This window comes from Lissotriton helveticus, chromosome 3_2 (genome assembly GCF_964261635.1).
Source record: "Lissotriton helveticus chromosome 3_2, aLisHel1.1, whole genome shotgun sequence".
Taxonomy (NCBI): Eukaryota; Metazoa; Chordata; class Amphibia; order Caudata; family Salamandridae; genus Lissotriton; species Lissotriton helveticus.
In genome coordinates this window covers 388,758,324-388,782,169 of record NC_136062.1, presented here as the reverse complement: position 1 = coordinate 388,782,169, position 23,846 = coordinate 388,758,324, and the positions used below count along the sequence as shown (strand labels likewise).

The 23,846-nt window shown below is 49.7% G+C and overlaps 1 protein-coding gene across 22 annotated transcripts in view; it reads right to left on the bottom strand.

Moving 5' to 3' along the window:
• Positions 1 to 23,846, bottom strand: part of PPFIA1 (PPFI scaffold protein A1) — an 807,831-nt gene that overhangs the window by 427,149 nt on the left and 356,836 nt on the right. For all 22 annotated transcript variants that reach the window (XM_078684274.1, XM_078684276.1, XM_078684283.1 and 19 more), the window contains exons 12-13: positions 8,616 to 8,678; positions 8,197 to 8,276 (exon numbers count right to left, since the gene is read on the bottom strand). In XM_078684274.1, coding sequence (XP_078540400.1) covers positions 8,197 to 8,276; positions 8,616 to 8,678 — 143 coding nt within the window. The remainder of the gene's footprint in view (positions 1 to 8,196; positions 8,277 to 8,615; positions 8,679 to 23,846) is intronic.

The following is a 23,846-nucleotide window of genomic DNA, read 5'->3' as shown; positions in this document are numbered from 1 at the left end:
TTAGAAGATAGAGCCTGGAGCTCACTCACTCTCCTGGCAGAGGTGATGGCAAACCGGAATGCAGTCTTAAGAGTCAGAAGAGGGAGCGCACATCAGATAGATTAGAACAAGGTGCAAGCCCCACTGAGGCATCCCGAAAGGAACAGGAGGAAGGAGGTGCGTGATGACTTTCAAGAATCTATTTACAACAGGGGACTTGAAAAGAGAAGGCTGATCAGGAAGCCTCAAGAAGGCTGAAATGGCAGAGAGGTAGCCCTTAAGAGTGCCCAGAGCAGAGCCCTGCTGGGCAAGAGAAAGGAAGAAGAGGAGAACCTCAGAAAAAGGGGCAGAGAGTGGATCCACAGCCTTTGGGGTGCACCATGCCACAAATTTGTTCCACCTGCAGGCGTATACCGATTTCGTGGAGGGATGCCTGGCTGCCAGAATCACATCACAAACTTCAGGAGGCAAGTCAAATGGCCTCAACTGCCGTCACTCACTTTCCACGCATGGAGGTGGAGGCTGGACAGGTTCAGGTGGACGACCGTCTACTGCAGCTGCGACAGAAGGTCTTCCTGAAGAGGCAGACGAATCGGGGGATCGATTGACATTCTGAGTAACTCGAGATACCAGCATCTCTTTGGTGGCGAATAGATCTAACCAAGGCTCTCCCCACTGCTGAAAGAGGCCTTGCGCCACGTCCGAGTTCAGACGTCGTTCGTTATCCATCATGCACCGGGAGCTGAGTTTGTCCGCCCTGGCGTTCAAGGAACCTGCCAGGTGTTGAACCACCAGGGTGACGCCCTGGTGTTCCAGCCATTGCCAGAGGTGCAGAGCCTCCTGACAAAGGCTCCATGACCCCACCCCGCAGTTTGTTGCAGTACCACATGGCAGTGGTGTTGTCCGTGAACACCTGCACTATGCTTCCCCGGACAGAGGGAAGGAATGCCTTCAGTGCAAGCCGGATCGCCCGCAGCTCCAGAAGGTTGATGTGGAGCCGGGACTCCGCTGGAGACCAGAGGCCTCTGATCTCCCTCTCTCCCGTGTGGCCCCCCCACCCCAGGAGGGACGCATCCGTCACAACTACGTGCTCTGGTTGGGGTAGGGAGAGAGATATGCCGCTGACCCAATCGCGGTTCGTGAGCCACCACTGCAACTGTCTTGCAGTGCCCTCCGAGATCCAGACGTGATCGGACAGGTTGCCCTGATGCTGTGCCCACTGAAACTTCTGGTCCCACTGCAGAGCCCGCATCCGACACCGGGCGTGATGCACCAGAAGGATGCAGGAGGCCATCAGCCCCAGGAGCCGCAGCGTCAACCTGACCGAGACGTGGGATAAAGGCTGAAAGATCGGAATCAGAGCCTGAATATCCCGAACACGCTGTTCGTGGGATAAACCCGAAACTGCGCTGAGTCCAGAACTGCTCTGATGAAAAGGAGCTTCTGAGAGGGGCACAGGTGTGACTTCGGCACGTTGATGGAGAACCCCGGCGAGTGCAGGAGGTCGGCTGTAGTCTGGAGGTGGGAGACGACTGTCTGGGGCGAGCCCGCGTTCAACAACCAGCCGTCGAGATAGGGGAAGACTGACAACCCCAATCTGAGCAGATGAGCTGCGACCACTGCCATCACTTTCGCCGTGGGGCACTGGTAAGGCCGAAGGGGAGCACAGTAAACTGAAAGTGCTTGTGGCCTACCGTGAACCGCAGGTGGGCTGGCAGGACGGGGATGTGGAAATATGCGTCCTGCAAGTCCAACGCTACCATTCAGTCTTCTGGGTCCAGGGCAGCCAGGACCTGAGGCAAAGTCAGCATCTTGAACTTCTCCTTCCGGAGGAAGCCGTTGACACTCCGAAGGTCCAAGGTAGGGCGTAGGCCTCCTTTGCCCTTCTTGGGTACCAGAAAGTAGTGGGAATAGCAACTACGTCCTACTTCTGGCCCAGGAACGAGCTTGACGGCCCCCTTGGCCAAGAGGGCCGTAACTTCCTCCAGTAGAAGTTACAAGTGATCCCCCGACATGCGGTAGTACTGAGGTGGCATGGCTGGAGGGGTCGCCACGAAGGGGAGTAGCCTCTTCGGACGATTTGCAGCACCCACCTGTCTGATGTGATGGAGCGCCAGTGAAGGAGGTGATGGCGAACCCTGCCCCCCCACTGGCATCGAATGGGCTTCAAAAATCGACTAGGAGGATTTTGAGGCAGATGAAGCAGGGGCGGGTGTGGACTGGCCTTGCTGGTGTCCCCCGGCACCGCCACGGCGGTTACCACGTCCACAACTACGTAGAGGTTGGTTCTGCGGCCTGTGGCCAGCTGGACGTGTGGGGGCACCCCTTCCTTGGCCACGAAAGGGACAAAAGGTGGAAGTTTGCTGGCGTTTGCCGAGGTCCAAGGACTTGGCCGTAGCCCTGGAGTCCTTGAAATGCTCCAGCGCACTAGCCGCGTTGTCGCCAAAGAGGCGACGGCCATCAAAGGGAATATCTATAAGGGAGGCTTGGACATCCCCCGAAAAGTTGGCGGACCTCAGCCAGGCATGGCGGTGAACCGCCACCGTCATTGCAATCGCCCTGCCTAGCGAGTCCGTGGTATCCAGTCCACACCTAATGGAATATTTATTTGTCAGATTTGTATTGCGCATAGCGTGCTGCATCCCGTCCCTCTGCTAGGGCTTGGGTAAGCTTTGCCTAGACCTCCACCGGGCACTGCGGCAGCACTTCCGCAACCGTATCCCACAGAGAGTGGAAGTAACGGCCCAAAATGCAGGCGGTGTTGACAGACCGCAACCCCAAACTCAGTGAGAACAGTTTCTTCCGAACTGATCGTACTTTTTGGATACCAGATCCGGAGGAGCGGTCGGGAAAGTGGTATAGGAGGTAGAGGTCTGGATCACCAGGCTCTCAGTGGTGGGGAGAACAGACAGGAAGCTGGGGTCGCCCGGAGCCGACATGGAGAGTATGACCTGGACCCCTCCCACATTTTCAAGTATCTACAGGTGAAGCACACCCTGGATGCAAAATGAATAGGGTGGGCTTCCTAAGTTATTAGTAGCCCTATCGAGAATAGAATACTATTAGACTATTAGGTGAAATGGCCTGTAAGGTAGTCTACAATACATATTATGTGGTGATCAAAGGAAAATGAAGTTAAACTAATGATGTATTGTAGAAGTCACGCATAGGGTCTCTCTTCTATGTGAAAAGATTCTCATCAGTCACCACTCGGATCCGCCCTTCATCATCTGGGATCCTTCACCGTTGAAGGTAGATTGTGAGACCTACTGCGGACTGGCAGTTGTTAAAGCCTAGTCCTACATGTGGTACCCAGTGAATGGAAATCAAGTAGTATATTATAGGGTGACTGGAAGCAGTGCTCTAAAAGTGAAGTGCAAAGTGAAGTTATGTGAATGTGAATAACGATAAAATTAGGTAGAGAAGAGAAAAGGATTTTAATCGGCTTCTCTTCAATCCCAAAGTAAAAAAGTACGTAGTGGTCTAAACAAATAACCACTAATAAAGATGAAAGGTCGACATGTTTCTGCACTTGTACTTCTTGATGTACAGTGACGGAGCTGCTCCCACCGATGCTGGAGTCAGGAATTTTTGAAGGGCAGGCTCTAGCAGACCCAGAACCAGGGGCAGCAGAGACCTAGATGCAGACCTATGATGAAGGGTCTCGAAGATGACCGATGTGGAAGGGACAGAGACCGGCTATATTAAGTTTTGCAGCCCCTCTACACAAGATTTCATTGAAAGTCAAAATGTCATCAATAGACGACACTCTACTTGGTAGTGAAGAAGAGAGAGTTGGAGAGTAGTCTGCTTTCGAAGGTCTGGGGTGTGAAGACCACAAAGAAGATCTGTGGCTACGCCTTCTAGGAGAGCGGTGGCAAGTTCTTGAAGACCAACTCCGACCTGATCTTGACCTACGCCTTTTCGAAGGTGAGGAGCTTTGAGGCATGGCGCGCCGTTCATGTTCCCCAGACGAATGAACAGATTGTATGATCGGAGACCTTGACCTGCAGGTTTATAATCCAGTCTGGAAATTTTCCGAATCTTCCACTCGCTTATGCTACCTAGCCATCTCGGACAGATGTAAGTTGTAGGAGCTGCGGCTGTAGGAGTGACTTGTACTATCCGGAGGTACGGGGAAGAAGAAACACTCCTGAAGGTTACCACATGGACATCCTACGGCGTTGATTCATCCCTCGACGTCGCCCTAGGTCTCTTGGCAAGAGGAGACCCGTGACTGGATGCGACCTCCTCGACATCGATCTGGACCGCGATGTCGTCCGCGGCGACGGTCTATGCCCTGAGGGCGATCCGTGTGGTCTCTACATCGACCTTCTAGGCGATGGATGCTTTGACGTCGACCTTCTCGGTGACAGCTGCTTTGACGTCGACCTTCTTGGTGACAGATGCTTCGACGTCAAATGCCTCAGCGGCAACTTTCTCATAGGCGGCGTCGACCTCCTTGACGGCGATCTCCTGCTATTACGCTCAGAAGAATGACTGCGTCTTACAAGCATAGAGTTTCTTGGTGTCTGGCTCGAAGTCCATTCTTGTGGCACTAACAACGTTGGCGGTGTCTTCGACGTCGCCCAAGGTCCTCTCGGAGGCAAGCTGTTCGCTAATACATTTCACACACGTAGAGATGATAGATTGCCATGTCAATGAAAAGAAAGCAGTAGCAGCATTTAATGCGAGCGTTTGGAGAAAGCGCATGGAAATAGCACGCCCGTTAGAACAATGGCTATATGTAAAAACTTATGATTTACCATCAGCGCGCCCCACAAGAGACTTTAAAGCTTTGTGTTGGGGAACTGTTTAACGTGTAGGTTCGGTTCCTTATATATAAAAAAAACATACACACCATACTGTATTTGAGACAAGCAGCAGAGTCAACTCATTGGCATTAACATTTGTACTAAGGTGATGGCATATAAATCGACACGTTTTCTCAGTATTAAAAGGAATGTATCTTTTGTTTAGGTATCGCCTGATGAAGGCAAATTAAGACGAACTGCATTGGGAACAGTGTAACATGAACTAAAAAAGGAGAACAATGCATTATGGGACATTGTAGCCGAATGTTAACAGTTATGAAAGAAGTATTAAATTAGTGTGAAGAAAACACTACATGAAACTATTGGAAATAAAAGACATATTACAAGAAGAATAAATCGTGCAGATTCATTTATTTAGTACACAAAGTCAGTGCACAGTGAGACAGCCCAAGAGTACTTGGAACTGCGACCTCAAGATTATACATTACACACTCCCAGGTAGGGAGAGTATCACTGGAGCACGAGACACATTTGAAACCACGCCAAAGAAACAGCAGTGCACGATCCTTTTTCATAAGTTTAAACGTTCAGAAGTCGACAATGAGCGACTGCCTCCCACCGTCGTAGGTGTGCCAGAAGTGGACAGCCTACTATATAGTGTCGACGTCAGCCTTTGATGGGACTTTGTACCTGAAGTTGTTTGCTACTCCTGCGAATGGTGCATTGACGTCTACTACGATGCTGTAGGAGAGCACAAGGGTACTTTCTATACCGATCTGTCCCCCAAAGGTGTATGGGACCGGTGTTTCCTCTTCTCACCTTTGTCTTTGTGCTCCAACCTTTTTTGAGGGGAGGGCGTCTTCGAGAGATGTTCTTCTCGACCACTAGTTTACTCCTTTCCTCTCTTCTGCATAGCATGCAGTTTGATTTTCTCCCTTCTCTAAGGGTTCTTCTTGAAATATTTTTACAATGGTAGCACTCTTCTAGTCTGTGAGAAGAAGGTAGGCAAGCAATACAGAAGATTAGAGTGTGGGTTCGATTTAGCCATCTTTTTTCCACAGGCCGGGCACTTATTAAATAAGGCCTGCATTTTCACAGGAAAAAATAGACTAAATCCAGAGAAACAGCCAAATTTAGAACCCCAGGTACTAAAGACGTCGAGTGAAACACAAAAAGTCACTTTAGAACAACAATTAGTGAGAAAAACCCACTAACTGACGAGATCAATGCTCCAGGATCCTCACAGAAGTAGCCGGAAAAAAGTACTGACCTGTCACCTGTGATGCACGATGGGAGCCTAGGGGTTCCTGGAGGTCTTAAAGGCACAGCGCCAGTTTTTTCAACTGTTCTATATGCAGCCTCTCTAAGCTAATCTGCCTCTATGATCTTGCATTTTTACCATTGAAAATAAAGGATGTGCTTTCAAAGCAAACTGAAAGCAGTTTTCTTTTTCTGTATAATGGAAATATCATGATTTATTTTGTCTATTATTTCAAATATAAAAGATTTACAATGCAATTGTGGCATATTTGAACTTAGTAATATGTTTTTAGGCTGCAAATGTATATATATGAATATTACCTATATATAGAGTACAGACGCTGAGTGACTGCCTACGCGAAACTCGGAGTACCGAGTTCAGAGTTGCTCCCTTGTGCCTACCAGAGGACTACAACCAATCGCAGTAAGCCAAACTGGTTTTAAGTGGACATTGGTCAGCATTCGTAATTTTAGGCATTTGAAAAAGTCTTCCGACGAAACGCGTCATGCCCTGAAAGCTGAATAAAACCGAGTTGGTCTGTACCTGTGTGGCTCTTTCTTCCTGTGAGAGAGGAGGTCTTGGATTTGATATTTAAGTGCGTGCCACAGCGCACTTGGAGCCCCCTCCCCACAAGTTGTTCAGCGGTAAACAGTGGCAACTGCTCGTTTTAGATTATTCTCATGAACTGGGGAACCGCTGAACCACCGCTCGCTGCAACCGGTACTTACCAAACAAACTGGTCCGTGACTTCACGAGGGGACACCATGCACTGATGTGATGCTCCAACGACCAAGCTGCAGTGGGCGGGGGGGGGGGGTTTGTAAGGTCAGGCCAGCAGGTTTGCCACAAGTAACATCCAGGTGCGAAGGGAACAGGAGGCAGACACCGCCCACTTGGGAGGGTACAGACGCTGAGTGACTGCCTACGCGAAACTCGGAGTACCGAGTTCAGAGATGCTCCCTTGTGCCTACCAGATGACTACAACCAATCGCAGTAAGCCAAACTGGTTTTAAGTGGACATTGGTCAGCATTTGTAATTTTGGGCATTTGAAAAAGTCTTCCGACGAAACGCGTCATGCCCTGAAATCTGAATAAAACCGAGTTGGTCTGTACATGTGTGGCTCTTTCTTCCTGTGAGAGAGGAGGTTTTGGATTATATATATATATATATATATATATATATATATATATATAAAATGAATTCAATTGCAGAATGTCATGCGCTCTCAGGCAAAAAGACAGCAGGGGATCCAAAATAGCATGGAAGCAGTTTAATACACAACGCGTTTCACCAAAACAGGCTTGTTCACGTGTGCAAGCCTGTTTTGGTGAAACGCGTTGTGTATTAAACTGCTTCCATGCTATTTTGGATCCCCTGCTGTCTTTTTGCCTGAGAGCGCATGACATTCTGCAATTGAATTCATTTTGAACATTTTACCCGGACTGCTTCGCCGGGATCTGCGCCAACTTCCATCGGGTTCCAGCACTCCGGTAGAAGCGTTTCTTTCTTCTATATATATATATATATATATATATATATATATATATATATATATATATATATATATATATATATACATATATACATATATACACACACACACACAATTTGTTATTGCTTCGGGGTCCCCACACGTGGGCGGGAGTATTTAGTGCTTATCACTATTGATGAGTATACCCTGGAAGAGAAGATAAATGTTACAAAAAGCATACAAGCGTCATGTGGGGAAGCTGCTAGAGATCAACAGGCAATACCGGCATTCACTGTAGTAGTCATTTACTTTCAAAACAATCTGTCTTTCACATTGCCAAAGCAGGCCAGTAATCGCACTTTAGCGGATAGAAAAAAAAGTTATGTGAAGGCTTATCAGAACTGAAAGAGTAACAACCAAGGTGTGGCAAACATTTAAAACTCACCGCTGGCCTAAAAATGTCCACCATCACCCAGCGCAAAGCTAGAACTAATTATCATTTCTATGTGTGGCTTAGTGCCATGTAGAAATCGATGTTAAGGGAAAAAAATACACAGAAAAACTTATCAGTCTGGACACAACAGCTGCTACTCTATGAAGTAAGCTAGAAAAAAATGAACTGCAAATGACACAAAATGGGTTGCTCATCACTGAGAATTAATTAAAGAGTAGGTGCACTGCATTTTTATATCTTCTTGATTACTCATACCGGTGATGAAGGGAAGCTGCTCTTATCCTTATCTGGTCATTTTCTGATCTCATTGATTCAATCTCTAATAGCAGTTGATCCTGGCACATCAAGAAAAAAGAACATTAATATCAGCTTCTGTATCATACAGCAGGAGCAAGTACTTGTATTTGATATACCAGAAGGTTTTAAAACTTACATTTACAAAATCACTTAATTATTGTAAATAGACAATATAAAACTAAAGGGTTACTGAAAAACACCACATCACAACACTATATTAGCACACAAACACAAGTCAAACAGAAGGCTTGAAGAGGCCCACGAAAAATAAAAGCCATATTTACTGACACTTAACCAGAATTAGACAACTGCAGAAAAACTAGTCCTTAAAAACAATATGAAATATTTCCCATGACCACCATCAACAAGCAACATACCTTTTCATGTTGAGTTTCCTCGATTACTTTCTTTACATGTTCAACTTCTCGTATAAGAGCATTCTAAAATAATATAATTTAGACGTTTAAATTAGAAACTTAAGGACTTCAGTATACACATCACAGCAAAAACTTCAGCCATTGTGCAGAAGAAAAATTTGTTCTCCACAGAATTCAAGTTACCTGAAGTTTGGGACTTGATAGAACATATTACTAAGTTATAATCTTTCATGTGCTACCTTTTCAAAATGGTCTGTATATGCACATTGGAATGAGCTACGCAAAAAGCTACATAAGAAAGCCAAATCTCACAATCATATGATCATGTAAAAAAAATTATTTTCCCTCCCTTATATTAAATAATAGACAATATTGTTGTGACTTTGATAGCATGTGTCCCAAACAGCATGCTATCACCCGATGATTACCCAACAAAAGCTCCAAGAAAAACAAAAATCAAAAGTAGACAGCTGTTTTTTGTCATTCGAAATCTTTAATCCAATATTTACTATAGCTAAAGCAAGCACAGCAATTTTGAGAGTCCACTAGCTAACAATTACTTCTTAAACTATTACTTTGTGCCTTAATAGACCACACTACCAACATGACATTCATACGGCCCTCCACTCACTAACAGACTCCAAGTGTATCCTACTTTTCAATAATGCACTTCATAGTTCTTGACTGGAGGGCTCTCTACTTTTCGCTTATTCAGTAAAGATCTAAAATGTCAGATAAACAATGTATACTTATGAGCCAAGTGGCACGCAAATTCATATTGGAATCATTTTTCCAACTACAAGTTCATATGAAGAGCACATATCCAAGAGTAATGAATCATCTAATGTTGCCTAATAAAATAAGAATAACTGCCATACTGTACAATGCCATGCTGTATGGATTGGCAAGTCACAGCTTTCCATCCAACAGCACTTTGCTTTTTGTCAACTACTAAGTCAATTAACCTATTATATGTTTGCAACTAGTAAACATAAGACTGTGGTTATAAACATGCCTAGCTAAACATGTTCCACATGCCCAAAACTTGACTACAGGAAACACAGCTTACTTTCATTTATCATATTGTTTTTGAAATACTAGCTGTACAGTCGTGGAGCTCTGGCTAGCAGTGCATAGCGAAAAACTTAGTTTCTTACCCGTCTGTGTAGTTTTTGCAGCTTAAAGAATTTTACGGATTCACTATGCTGTGCATTATTACGCCATCTAGAGGTTAGGTCTAGAATTTTTTGTTGCTGTTGATGGGAAACGACATACCACCATGTCGCTCTGTGACGTTGGCTTGCTAGTGAATACCGAAAATTTTTCAAGCTGCAAAACTACACCGACAGGTAAGAAACGATATGTTTTTCAGCATGAATCTTTTCTGGATTCACTATGCTGTGCAAAGACTTTGTAGTGGCTTCCTATTCTTTTGGTGGTTGGGTGGAAGAGGAGCGTTGGTTTGTGAATGTATGTTGTAAGACCTATTGTCCTACTTGTGCTTCCTTATTCATTTGAATATCCACGCAGTAGGGCTTTGTGAAAGTGTACACTGCAGACCATGTTGCTGCTTGGCAAATGTAATGAATAGGAGTATTTGCTAGAAAAGCGACTGTTGCTCCCTTTTTAAGATCTCGCCTATTCTATGCCGCGGGGATAAATAGGCGAGATTATAGTACCGAGCCCGCCCTGATCAAGTCAACAGAAGAGGTCAGGAAGGTGATGGACTCTGGAGGTCGGGCAGCTTTGATCATGCTGGATTTGTCGTCGGCCTTCGACACGGTCCACCGTACCATCTTGGTGGACCGGCTGGAGGAATGTGGGGTTCAGGGGAAGGCTCTAGACATTTTGAGATCTTTTTTGACCAACAGGGTCCAGGTAGTCGCGTTGGGGGACTTTGAGTCGAAACCCTTTAAACCATCTTGTGGGGTCCCCCAGGGTTCCTCAGTTAGCCCTACCTTGTTCAATGTTTATGTCTCTTCCCTGGCCCCAGTCATCCGCTCCCATGGGTTTGAACTCACATCTTATGCAGACGACACAGATTGTGGTGTCACTGCTACCCGGAAGGGAAAATTACGTTGCCAGCAAGTTCCAGGAATGCATGAAAGCTGTGAGCAAATGGATGGCAGGAAACTGTCTAAAACCTAATTCGGCCAAAACCGAAGTTATATTATTTGGTTCTACGGCTAACTTTTGGGGCCCGAGTTGGTGGCCTGAAGAGATGGGGATTTTGCCCACTCCGGTCAACAAGGTGAAGAACCTGGGGGTCATCCTGGATGACAGACTTTCTTATAAACCGCAGGTAAATGCACTGGTCTCATCCATCCACTGGACATTGAAAATCCTTCGGAAGGTTCTTCCGTTTCTTCCAGGGGAATGCAAAAAAAACAGTTGTGACGGCTCTTGTGCTTTCACGATTGGATTATTGTAACAGTCTGCTCCTGGAAGCCCAACAAGGAGTACTCAGTAAGTTACAGATACTGCAGAATGCAGCAGCGCGCCTGCTTACAGGCTTGCCTTAATTTGCGCCCATTTCCCATGAACTAGTGAAACTACACTGGCTGCCAGTGAGGAAGCGGATTCTATTCAAAAGTCTGAGTATTGTCTTCAAGGCGATCCATGGCATAGGTCCAGTATTCTGGGGCAATATTTTCATTGGCACAAACCGGGAAGACTACTGAGGTCAGCTACTCAGATTGATCAGGACCCCACGCATTAGAAAAGTGGGTTGGGGAGGCAGGAGTTTCAGGCGAGGGGCGGCGGTGGCCTGGAATGCCCTTCCAATGGCACTCCGTCTGTCCCCTGAGCTTATGACCTTCCGGCAAGAGTTAAAAACATGGCTTTTCGTAAATTAACCTGGGGATCTATTTTTAGGAGTTATCAAAATAGCGTCAGGACACGTTAAGGTAACAGTGCGCTTTATAAGTGTCAAAAATAAATAAATATAGTAAGCGGAAAAGAAAAGTCTACCAAAACGGCAGCGGATCGCATACAGTTCATGTAAGCTATGCACGTGCACACAACCCCCTCACCCTCACCCACCCTCTCACCCACCCTCTCACCCACCCTCTCACCCACCCTCTCACCCACATTCTCACCCACCCTCTCACCCACCCTCACCCACCCTCACCCACCCTCACCCACCCTCACCCACCCTCACCCACCCTCTCACCCACCCTCACCCACCCTCTCACCCACCCTCTCACCCACCCTCACCCACCCTCACCCACCCTCTCACCCACCCTCTCACCCACCCTCTCACCCACCCTCTCAATCCCCTCACCCACCCCCTCACCCTCACCCACCCCCTCACCCTCACCCACCCCCTCACCCTCACCCACCCTTCACCCTCAACCACCCTCACCCACCCTCACCCACCCTCACACCTCCCCTCACACCTCCCCTCACACACACACACCCTCACACACCCACCCTCACACACCCCCTCACCCTCACACTTCCCCTCACCCTCCCTCACCCTCCCTCACACACACCCTCACACCCCCTCACACACCCCCTCACACACCCCCTCACACACCCCCTCACCCTCACACACCCCCTCACCCTCACACCCCCTCACCCTCACACACCCCCTCACCCTCACACACCCCCTCACCCTCACACACCCCCTCACCCTCACACACCCCCTCACCCTCACACACCCCCTCACCCTCACACACCCCCTCACCCTCACACACCCCCTCACCCTCACACACCCCCTCACCCTCACACACCCCCTCACCCTCACACACCCCCTCACCCTCACACACCCCCTCACCCTCACACACCCCCTCACCCTCACACACCCCCTCACCCTCACACACCCCCTCACCCACCCCCTCACCCTCACACACACCCTCACCCTCACACACCCCCTCACAGACCCTCTCACCCTCACACACACCCTCTCACCCTCACACACACCCTCTCACCCTCACACACACCCTCTCACCCTCACACACACCCTCTCACCCTCACACACACCCTCTCACCCTCACACACACCCTCTCACCCTCACACACACCCTCTCACCCTCACACACACCCTCACCCTCACATCTTGAACAAGATTATTTAATGGATATGTAGCCAGTGCAAAAACTTTAGAGCAGTGGATGCTGATGTGTCTGGGCCATTTTTAGACTAGTGGGGCTGCAGCTTGCTGTACTATCTGTAGCTTGTGTAGGACCAACTTATTGGCTCCTGCTTAAAGGCTGTTGCAATAGTCCAACCTGGAAGAAATTAAGGCAACTGCCACTGCCTGCCTTGCCATACAAGGAAGTAAGTCACAGTAAGACCTCAGGGATGTATGACAGTACATCGACAACCGTTACTACGTGCGCTTTTAGCACGCAGCCTCCACATCGCAATGACTATTACTTTGCACGTTTTTCCACCAAATGGCGTTTCAACACCAATGTTGTTTACCCTATAGCAAAATCCATTAGGACGCATACCGAAAGATTGCACGCCATTACAACGCGTAATGGTTTCTAGTTTTGGCTCGTAAACCCCCGTAATAAGTTTGATCCCGCGCCATTGCTTGGAGAACATGTTTAAAGGTTGAGAGCGAGAGGAGGGCGTCTGTTTTGGGGGTGGGGAGGTTAAAAGACGTAGAAGCGGCGGTAAATATGAAAGAGGAGCAGGGAGCCCCGCGGAGGCCACTGGGCAGGGGCTCTCTGGCTTGACCCTCATCCATCCTTGGTGATAGGCTCTCTGACGCCCACTGCCCCCCAGGAGAGACTGACAGGACCCCTGTCACAGATAACACGTCCTTTTACTGACACTTCCGGCTGCACGCAGGTCACAGGAACCTTCAGTTTATGCTGATTCCTGCCCGCGTCGGTGTGAGATGGTAGGTGGCACAGTGTTATGAAAACTCAAGAACACTTGTCTCCCTGGGAGCCCCTGTGTTTACAACTGACAGATTACTTCATGTCTTATGTTTTCTGATAACTGCGCCCCTACCCACCCTCTCCCTTTCTCTCGTCTGCCATCCCTCACTTAGTGCCTTGGTCAACAGTTATTTAATATTGGTCTAAAAATGTTTATACCGGTCTTGCACTATCTATTAGTCTGTCTGCCCGTCTAGCTATACCTCAACCTGTGTGTCCATTTAACTATCTTCCTTTCAACCTGTGTGTGTGTGTCTGTCGATCCATCCGTTTGCCTATTAATGTAACCACCCGTCCGTCTATCCGATGTCTGCCATCCTGTCAGCTTTTGCCCACCCCACGTCTCTCTTAACAAGTCAGGTTTTTGCTGGTTTTCGGCCCTGTTGTGTCATTGATAGTTGCTTCTCTCTCACCACTGGCGCCCTTATATAACCTTTGCCCACATCTGATGTCCTCAGATACCATTCACCCACGGATGATGCCTTCATACACCCCTCACTCACCACTGGCGCCCTCAGTTATCCTTGACCCAGCACTGATGCACGCAGATACCATTCACCCACTGCTGATGCCTTCAGACCTTTCTCTTGCATTTCCTGCCAAAGTGTAACCAGTTTAATCAACATGTAAATAAACCAATTACTAATAAAACCCTTTGCCTTGCATTTCCTGCCAAAGTGTAAGTAGTCACATAGACATATAAATAAAGCAATTACTAATAAATACTTGTATGCAAGTAAAGCACAAGTTACTACTTGTGTAACGATATATCTGTAAGAGACATTAGTTAGTGATAGATTCCTTACCTTAGAATATCCCCAGGCGTCAGACTGTATACAGAAACTTTTGCGTAGCAATACCCCTGCGCGCCGGCAGGCGTCGTCCGCGGCTCCGCGTCCGTCGTCGTTAGCGCCGGAATAACGTCGGAGTACTTAGACGCCGCCCATGCGCGCTGACGTCAGTTCTGATACACAGCTTTTCCGCGCCAGATACGCAGAGCCATGATAGAACCAACACTGGTGCCATGAAACTAGGGCTCTGAGAGGGGATGACCTTAACCCTAGATATCGGTTCGCAGAACGGGGACGATGGGTGGGTCGGTAAGGAATCGATCACTAACTAATGTCTTTAACAGATATATTGTTACACAAGTAGTAACTTGTGCATCTGAAAGAGACGTTAGTGATAGATTCCTTACCTTATAATAGATACCCCAGCAATACCAACCCCGGTGGTGGGTCTGCGAACCAATAATCACACCAGAAAGTCCTGGAGGACGGAACTGCCAAAGAAGCCATCCCTCCGGACTTGGCTGTCATGCAAACGTGTGCAGCGAGGCCCACATAGCTGCCTGGCAAATGTCCTGCAAGGGCACGCCCCGGCCCACGGCAGTGGTAGTCGCCGTGGCCCGAGTGGAATGAGCCCTCAATCCAACAGGGGGGTCCTTCTTGGCCAAGGAGTAACATGCCTGGATACACAAGATGATTCACCGAGAGGTGGTCTGCTTGTGCACCGCCTTTCCCTTCTTAGCGCCCACGTAACCAACAAAGAGTTGGTCATCCACCCGGTACTGGCGTGTGCGATCCAGATAGAAAGAGCGCACGTTTTGGGTCCAGACGGTGGAGCCTCTCTTCCTCTTTCGAGGGATGCGGAGGCAGAAAGAAGGTGGGCAAGGTGATGGACTGCCCGATGTGGAAGGCCGTGACAACCTTGGGCAGGAAAGAGGGTCTTGTCCGCAACACAACCTTGTCCGGATGGACAGAGAGGAAAGGAGGTGTGGAAGAAAGAGCCTGGAGCTCACTCACTCTCCTGGCAGAGGTGATGGCAACAAGGAAAGCAGTCTTCAAAGTAAGAAGACGGAGATGACAGTTATGGAGCGGCTCAAAGGGAGCACACATTAGGTAAGTAAGTACAAGATTCAAGTCCCACTGGGGCATCACGAAAGGAACAGGAGGGAACATGTGTGTGATGACCTTCAAAAACCTATTTACAATTGGGGACTTGAACAAGGAAGGCTAATCAGGTAGCCTTAAGAAGGCGGAAAGGGCAGAAAGGTACCCCATGATAGTGTCCAGAGCAGAGCCCTGCTGGGCAAGAGAAAGAAGAAAGAGGGGAACCTCAGAAAGGGGTGCAGAGAGTGGATCCACAGCCTTTGCTGTGCACCATGCCACAAATCTGTTCCACCTGCAGGCGTATACCGACTTTGTGGAGGGACGCCTGGCTGCCAGAATGACATTACAGACTTCAGGAGGCAAGTCAAATAGCCTCAACTGCCGCCGCTCAATCTCCAAACTTGTAGGTGGAGACTGTACAGGTTCGGGTGGAGAACCGTCCCTGCTGCTGCGACAGAAGGTCCTCCCGAAGAGGCAGACGAATCGGGGGGGGGATCGACTGACATGCGGAGTAGCTCGGGATACCAGTATCTTCGTGCCCAGTCCGGAGCCACAAGGATAACCTGGGCCCGGTCGCGCCTGATCTTCTTCAGCACTCTGGGCAGAAGTGGTATAGGCGGAAAGGCGTACAAAAGACCGCAACTCCACTCGTGACGAAAAGCATCGCCGAGCGAGTGCCGCCTTGGAAATTCCAACGCGCAGAACCGATGACAGTGCGCGTTCTCTTCTGTGGCAAATAGATCTAACCAAGGCTCTCCCCACTGCTGAAAGAGGCCTTGCGCCACGTCAGAGTTCAGACGCCATTCGTGATCCATCATGCACCGACGGCTGAGTTTCGTCCGCCCTGGCGTTCAGAGAACCTGCCAGGTGTTGAACCACCAGGGTCACGCCCTGATGTTCTAGCCACTGCTAGAGGCGCAGAGCCTCCTGGCATAGGGTCCACGACCACGACCCCAACCCGCCCTGTTTGTTGCAGTACCACATGGCGGTGGTGTTGTCCGTGAACACCTGCACTACACTCCCTCGGACAGAAGGGAGGAATGCCTTCAGTGCAAGTCGGATCGCCCGCAGCTCCAGAAGGTTGATGTGGAGCTGGGACTCTGCCGGAGACCAGAGGCCTCTGATCTCCGCCTCTCCCATGTGGCCTCCCCAGCCCTGGAGGGACGCGTCCGTCACAACCACGTGCTCCGGGTGGGGTAGGGTGAGGGATCTGCCACTGACCCAATCGTGATCCGTGAGCCACCACTGCAACTGTTTTGCAGTGCCCTCCGAGATCAAGACATGATCGGACACAAGTTGCCCTGATGCTGGGCCCACTGAAACTTCAGGTCCCACTGCAGAGCCCGCATCCGCCACCGAGCGTGATGCACCAGAAGGATGCAGGAGCCCCATCAGCCCCAGAAGCCGCAGCGTCAACCTAATAGAGACTCTGGATAAAGGCTGAAAGATCGGAATCAGAGCCTGAATATCCCGAACACGCTGTTCGGGAGGATAAACCCGAAACTGCGCAGAGTCTAGAATCGCTCCGATGAAGAGGAGCTTCTGAGAGGGACACAAGTGCGACTTCGGCACATTGATGGAGAACCCCAGCAAGTGTAGGAGGTCGGCCGTAGTCTGGAGGTGGCTGACGACTGTCTGGGGCGAGCCCGCCTTCAACAACCAGTTGTTGAGATAGGGAAGACTGATACCCCTAACCTGCGCAGATGAGCTGCGACCACCGCCATCACTTTCGTGAACACCCGTGGGGCGCTGTTAAGACCAAAGGGGAGCACGGTAAACTGAAAGTGCTCGTGGCCTACCGTGAACCGCAGGTAACGCCGGTGGCCCGGCAGGACAGGGATGTGAAAATAAGTGTCCTGCAAGTCCAACGCTACCATCCAGTCTCCAGGGTCCACGGCAGCTAAGACCTGAGCCAAAGTCAGCATCTTGAACTTCTCCTTCCGGAGGAAGCCGTTGACGTTCCGTAGGTCCAAGATAGGGCGCATGCCCCCTTTGCCCTTCTTGGGTACCAGAAAGTAGTTGGAGTAACAACCACACCCTACTTCTGGCCCAGGAACGCGCTCGATGGCCCCCTTGGCCAAGAGGGCTGTGACTTCCTCTTGCAGAAGTTGCAAGTGATCCCCCGACACGCGGTGGAATTGCGGTGGCATTGCTGGAGGGGTCGCCTCGAAGGGGAGGGAGCAGCCCCTTGGGACGATTTGCAGCACCCTCCTGTCCGATGTGACAGTGCGCCAGTGGAAGAGGTGATGGCGAACCCTGCCCCCCACTGGCGTCACATGGGCCTGAAAACACGGACTAGGAAGGTTTTGAGGCAGGTGCTGCGGAGGGAGGTGTGGACTGGCCTCGCCGGTGTCCCCGACTGCCGCCACGGCGGTTTCCACGGCCGCCACCAAGCTGTTGAACATTCTGCGGTGCGTGGCTGGCAGCACGTGTGGGGGCGCCCCTTCCGTGGCCACGAAAGGAGCGAAAGGCACCTGATCGCTGGCGTGTGGCCGAGAGGCCCAAGGACTTGGCCGTAGCTCTGGAGTCCTTAAAACGCTCAAGCGCATGGTCTGCCTTGTCGCCAAAGAGGCGACGGCCATCGAACCGCATGTCCAGAAGTGTGGCCTGGACATCGGCCTAAAAGTTGGCGGACCTCAACCAGGCGTGGCGTCGAACCGCCACCGTCGTTGCCATCGCCCTGCCCAGTGATCAGCGGAGTAAATAATCCGGGAGGCCCAAGTGCAGGGAATTTACATAATCCAGTGTCAACACCACCAATGCCTGGACTACCGTTTTCCTGTGAGAGACTGAGAGCAGGGGGAGAAAGTTCCTCAGCATTCTCAATACCCCAAAACGAATAGTTTCTTACCCGTCTGTGTAGTTTTGCAGCTTGAAGATCTTTCTGGATTCACTATGCTGTGCATTATTCGGCGGTCTAGAGGTTGGGTCCGGAATCTTAGTCTTTCCTTTCTTTTTTTTTTTCGTAGCCCAGGTGGGGGTCGACATCCCACCTTTTGGTGTATTTCCTGTGACGTCGGTACGCTTCCTGCAGAAGCTCCCCACCTTTGGGCGTCATCTTCTGATTCTTTTTTCTTGTTTTGTGTTCTGTTTGCGAATCCTTTGGCAATGTTCTGTATTTCTTTTCAAGTAAGTGATTTATCCGCTTTTGTCCTTCAAGGTGTCTGTTTCTGTATTGTCCTTGTATTACCACCTGCTTCTCCAGCCTCATCTTTCTGGCGGAGGTGGGTGGGTTCGCTAGTGAATCCAGAAAGATCTTCAAGCTGCAAACTACACCGACAGGTAAGAAACTATTCATTTTGCAGCGCGAATCTTTCTGGATTCACTATGCTGTGCATAGACTTTGTAGCAGTTTGTTATGTTTGTGGCGGCTGGGTGGAAGATGAGCGTTGGTTGTTGAATATATGTTGTTGCACCTTCTGTCCTACTTGTGCTTCCATGTACATTTGTATATCCACACAGTAGTGCTTAGATAACGTGTGCACTGAAGCCCATGTTGCCGCCAGGCATATGTCTTCAATGGGTGTGTTAGCCAGGAAGGCTATCGTTGCCCCTTTTTTCCTGGTAGAGTGGGCCCGAGTCCCTTCTGCTAGTTCTAGGTCTGCCTGTCTGTGGCAGAATTGTATAGTTTGTGCGATCCATCGTGCGATGGTTCCCTTTGTTACTGGTCTACCCAGGAAACTTGCTTGCGAAGGACACAAAGAACTATTTTGTCTTCCTGTGTTCCTTGGTTCTTTCTATGTAGTGCATTACTGCCCTTCTCGGGTCCAGTGTGTGCAGTGCCCTCTCTGCGCTTGTGGCTTGTTTCTGAAAGAAGCTTGGTATTTGTACTGTCTGGTTGATGTGGAACCTTGAAACCACCTTTGGCATAAAGTGTGGGTCAGTTCTCATCACCACCCTATCATTGTGTATTTGGATGTAGGGTTCTTGTAGCGTTAGCGCCTGTAGTTCGCTCACCCTGTGCAGCGAGGTGATTGCCACCACGAAAGCCGTTTTCATTGTTCGCATTTGTAGGGAGGCCTTATGAATGGGTTCAAAGGGCGCTTTCATGAGCTCTGTGAGGACTAAATTGAGGTTCCATGCCGGTGGCGGCATCCTCTTTGCTGGCGCGATCCTCTTTGCTCCTTCCAGGAATCTCTTTACTATCTGTGATGTAAAGCAGTTCTTCCTTGTTTCTCCTCTCTTGTAGGCTACCATCGCAGCTAGGTGTACTCTTAGTGAGGCTGAACTTAGTTTTGCCTTCAGCAGGTGCGTGAGATAGCTTAGCACCGTTGATTCCCTTGTCATCTTCTTGTGTAGTTTTGTCTTGCTGCACCATTGTGTAAACCCCTTCCATTTTGCCACATAGCACCTTTGTGTGCTAGGTCTCCTTGCCTCTTGTAGTACCCGCAGGGTGCGCTCGGGCAACTTTAGGTGTGCAAACTCTATGTCTTCAGGAGCCATGCTGCAAGGCTGAGGCTCTCTGGCTCTGGGCGTAGTACTTCTACGTTTTGCATGGAGAGTAATTCTTTCCTTTTCCCGAACTTGTGGGTGCACCCTGTGCCATTTCCATTATCTGTGAGTACCAGGTCTGCCTGGCCCACTGGGGTGACCACCAGGATCAGTGTCATGTTTCTGGTTCTGCACTTGTTGAGTACTCTGTGTATCAGTGGTATCGGGGGGAAAAGCGTAAGCGAATGTTTTCGACCAGCTTATCCATAGGGCATTCCCCAGGGATCCGTCCCCTGGTTGCGAAGTTTCGGCATTTTACATTCTGGCGTGTTGCAAATAGGTCTATAGTTGGTGTTCCCCATCTTCTGAATAGCCTTTGCGTTTCCTGTTTATTGAGCTCCCACTCGTGGGATGCCTATGTCTGTCTGTTGAGCCAGTCTGCTTCCACATTGTCCTTCCCTGGTAGGTGTATGGCTACCAGGTCTATTTTCAGTGGGATGGCCCATCTCCATATCTCTTGTGCTAGGGTCGATAGCGGGGCTGATTGTATTCCTCCCTGCTTGTTGTTGTAATACATCGTTGTTGTGTTGTCTGTCTGGATCAACACTCTCTGGTTGTACAGTTTTGTCTGGAAGGCTTTCAGGGCGAGGAACACTGTCTTTAGTTCCAGGTAGTTGATGTGTTTGACCATATCCGCTGGAGTCCACAGACCCCTCACCCGGAGCTTGCTCATGTGTGCTGCCCATCCCTTCTGGGATGAGTCTGTGGTGATGGTCACCATTGGGGTCGGTGGTGGTAAAGGCTTCCCTTCTGTTATGTTCTCCTTATTCCCCCCACGACATCTCCTCCTGCAATGCGTGCGTTACAACTACTAGATCTTACCAACTTTCTGTAGCTTCTGACCATTGTTCCTGCAGCCATTCCTGGAATGGTCTCATGTGGAGCTGTACATTTGGGAACAGATGTATGCTGGAGGCTATCATGCCCATGATCTTGCTCGCTCTCCTCACTGTCAGAGCTCGCCCCTTCTGGTAGTGGCATGTCACCTTCAGCAGGGCCAGTGTTCTCTTGTCGCTGGGGAACACCCTGCTCTGTATGGTGTCGATCTGTGCTCCTAGGAAGATATTTACTTGCTCTGGTTCCATTGAGGATTTCCCCCAGTGAATGGAGAATCCCAGGACCACCAGTATACTTGTCACGCGCTGTGCGTGTTCTTTGCATGTCCTGTGTGAACTTGCCTTTATTCGCCAGTCGCCCAGGTAGGCGTATACATGTATCCCTTCCCTCCTTAGGTGCGCTGCCACTGCTGCGAGGCACTTTGAGTAGACCCTTGGTGTGGATTTTAGTCCGAATGCTAGGGCTGTGAAACTGGTAGTGATCTTTGTTGATGGTAAATCTCAGTAGATGCTTGTGCTGCCTGTTCATTGGGATGTGCAGGCAGGCATTTTTGAGGAATATGTTGGCCATGAAGTCCCCTCTTCCGTTCGGTCTCGGTCTCCGTGACGGAGTACGCCTTTTCGTCCCCCTGAATTGTAAGGCCCTCATGGACCTTGTGGTTTCATTTTCTTTTTTGAGCTGGGTGAGCTTTTCATCGACCGGCGCCCCAAACAGTTTCTCCCCATTGAACGGGGTGCTTAGAATGTTGTGCTGCACCTATTGTTTGAAGATGGAGATCCTGAGGCAGGCCTGCCTTCTCTCCGTGATTCCCAACATTATCAGCCTGCTGGACGTGTCTGCTCCATCCAAGGCTGTTTTGAGGCAAGAATTTGCCACATTTTTCCCTTCTTCCACAAGGTGTGACGCTCTTTGTTGATACTCGTCTGGGAGGTGCTTGACCAGCTGTCCGATCTCGTCCAGAATTTGGTACTGGTGCCTATTCAGCAGGGCGTTTGAGTTTGCCATGCGCCAGTACATCGCTGCATTTCTTTCTATCTTCCTCCGCGTTAGGTCCATCCTCCTGATTTCCTTGTCTGGTGGTGGCCCTGATGTTGGCACATTTGCCCTTTTCCTGGCAGTCTCCGCAATAATGGAGTCCGCCGCAATAATGGAGTCTGCCGTAACTGATCCTCGGATGTAGGGAGGATCCTTAGAGGAGTGTTTATATTTCTTCTCCGTCCTCGGCGTAACTGACCTGCATGTTGCTGGTTCCTTGAAAGCCTCTTTCCCCTGGGCCATGACACTCAAGCATGGGGAGGTACTGGCTCCTAGTTTGTGTGGGGAGCAGGGTCTCCAAGAGGAAGTCTGCTTTCGGTTTTTCCTCATCTAGCTTGACTCCAAAAGCTGTTGCCGCTTTCTTGATGACCATATTGTAGACTCCAATGTCATCTGGCGGCGAAGGCTTCGAAGGGGCCTCTTCTGGGCTTTCGGTGTCGAGGTCCTGCCACTCCAAGTCCTGTGTCCCCGAGGATGCCGAGCTGATCGTCGTCGCCCTCCTCCTCATAGTAGAAGGCTTCTTCCTCTGGATGTTCCTGGGTCTCGGGGCTCTTCGGCTTCGAAGTCCTCCTCCTCTTCTACTTCAACAATCACAGTATTTTGCTTCGACGGAATCGCGAACCTCTTCATCTTTCCGTCGAACTCCTTCTTTCTTTGCAGGATGTTATCCATTTCGGCCTCGAGCCGTGTATTCTTCCTCTCCAGTTCGGCGTCGAACGGTTCGGCTGATCTCTTAGACGTATACGTCGAAATAGGCTTCGGGTCCTTAGTTACGCCGAAGCGACCTTCGGGTCCTTTTCATTCGAAGTCTAACGTTCCTTTTCGGAGACGTGCTTCGACGACCTTGGCTTTTCGCTGGTCTTCACAGTCTGGGAGTCCTTTACAAAGGATCCGCTGGGCTGTTTGTCCTTGGATGCAGCTGCGGCCGTCGAAATTTTCATGCCCGCGCTCCCTTCGAGGACTTAACTGTTTTTCGAGAGTCTGACTCAGACTTTCGAGGGTCTGTCGGGTCTTAGGGGTCGTCGACTCTCCTACCTCTTTAGAAGTCTTCTTATCGGTCTCTACGACCGTGTAGTCGTCGTCTTCTCCGTCGACGTTGTCTTCCTCGTCGCTCGAGAGCCCCAGGTCTCGAAGGGACGGTGGTTTTCCCTTGCCTTGCATGTTGTAGTTGGCTCTACTGTCGCTCTCTAACCCGGAGAGTCTTCGGTGTGAAGGCGGAGCAGGCGTTGCAGTCCTTGCTCTCATGGTCGACCGGTAGGCAGAGTTTACAAACCGGGTGCTGGTCCTTCTGCGCGTATCTGTGGTGGCAGTTACGACACAATTTAAAAGGTGTCTTGTCCATTTCTTGCGCTCAGGGGGCCCCCTGTGTGCGCATTCTCCGTTGGACGTCGAAGTTCTCGAAGTTCTCCTTCTCCTTCCCGGCTCGATGGTGTTGTTCCTAGTCGTCTTCTCAGTCTTTACCGTGCAAAATTCGACTTTTCTGTGTCTTCTTTCCTCCAAAACTCTGGAGCCCCTCAGGAACGATCCAGACCCAATGGCGGAAAAAAGAATCTGAAGATGGCGCCCAAAGATGGGAGCTTCCGCAGGAAGCGCGCCGACATCACAGGAAGTACACCAAAAGGTGGGACGTCGACGCCCACCAGGGCTACGAAAAAAAAAAAAAAAAAAAAAGCAAAGACTACGAATCCGGACCCAACCACTAGACAACGGAATAATGCACAGCATAGTGAATCCAGAAAGATTCACACTGCAAAACAAGTCCTGGCCACCGATTGGATCTGAACCTTCATAGAGAGGGCAGACTCCAATTTGACCCCAAGATTTTTCACAATGGTGACTGAAGATGTAGGGGGGACATGTCCTGTGTGCCATGCTTCACAGGGATGGGAGCCAAAGAAGATAATCTCTGACTTTTCAGAGTTGCACTTCAGTTGGTTTTGTCTAAGCCAAGAGAATACCTCTGAGAGCCAAGTGATGATCACATTGCCTTTGAACTCAGCGCCCAACAATTGCATGTCGTCCGCATACAACACTAATTTGGCACTGTATTTCTTGGCGAAGAGTACAAGGGCCATATACAAA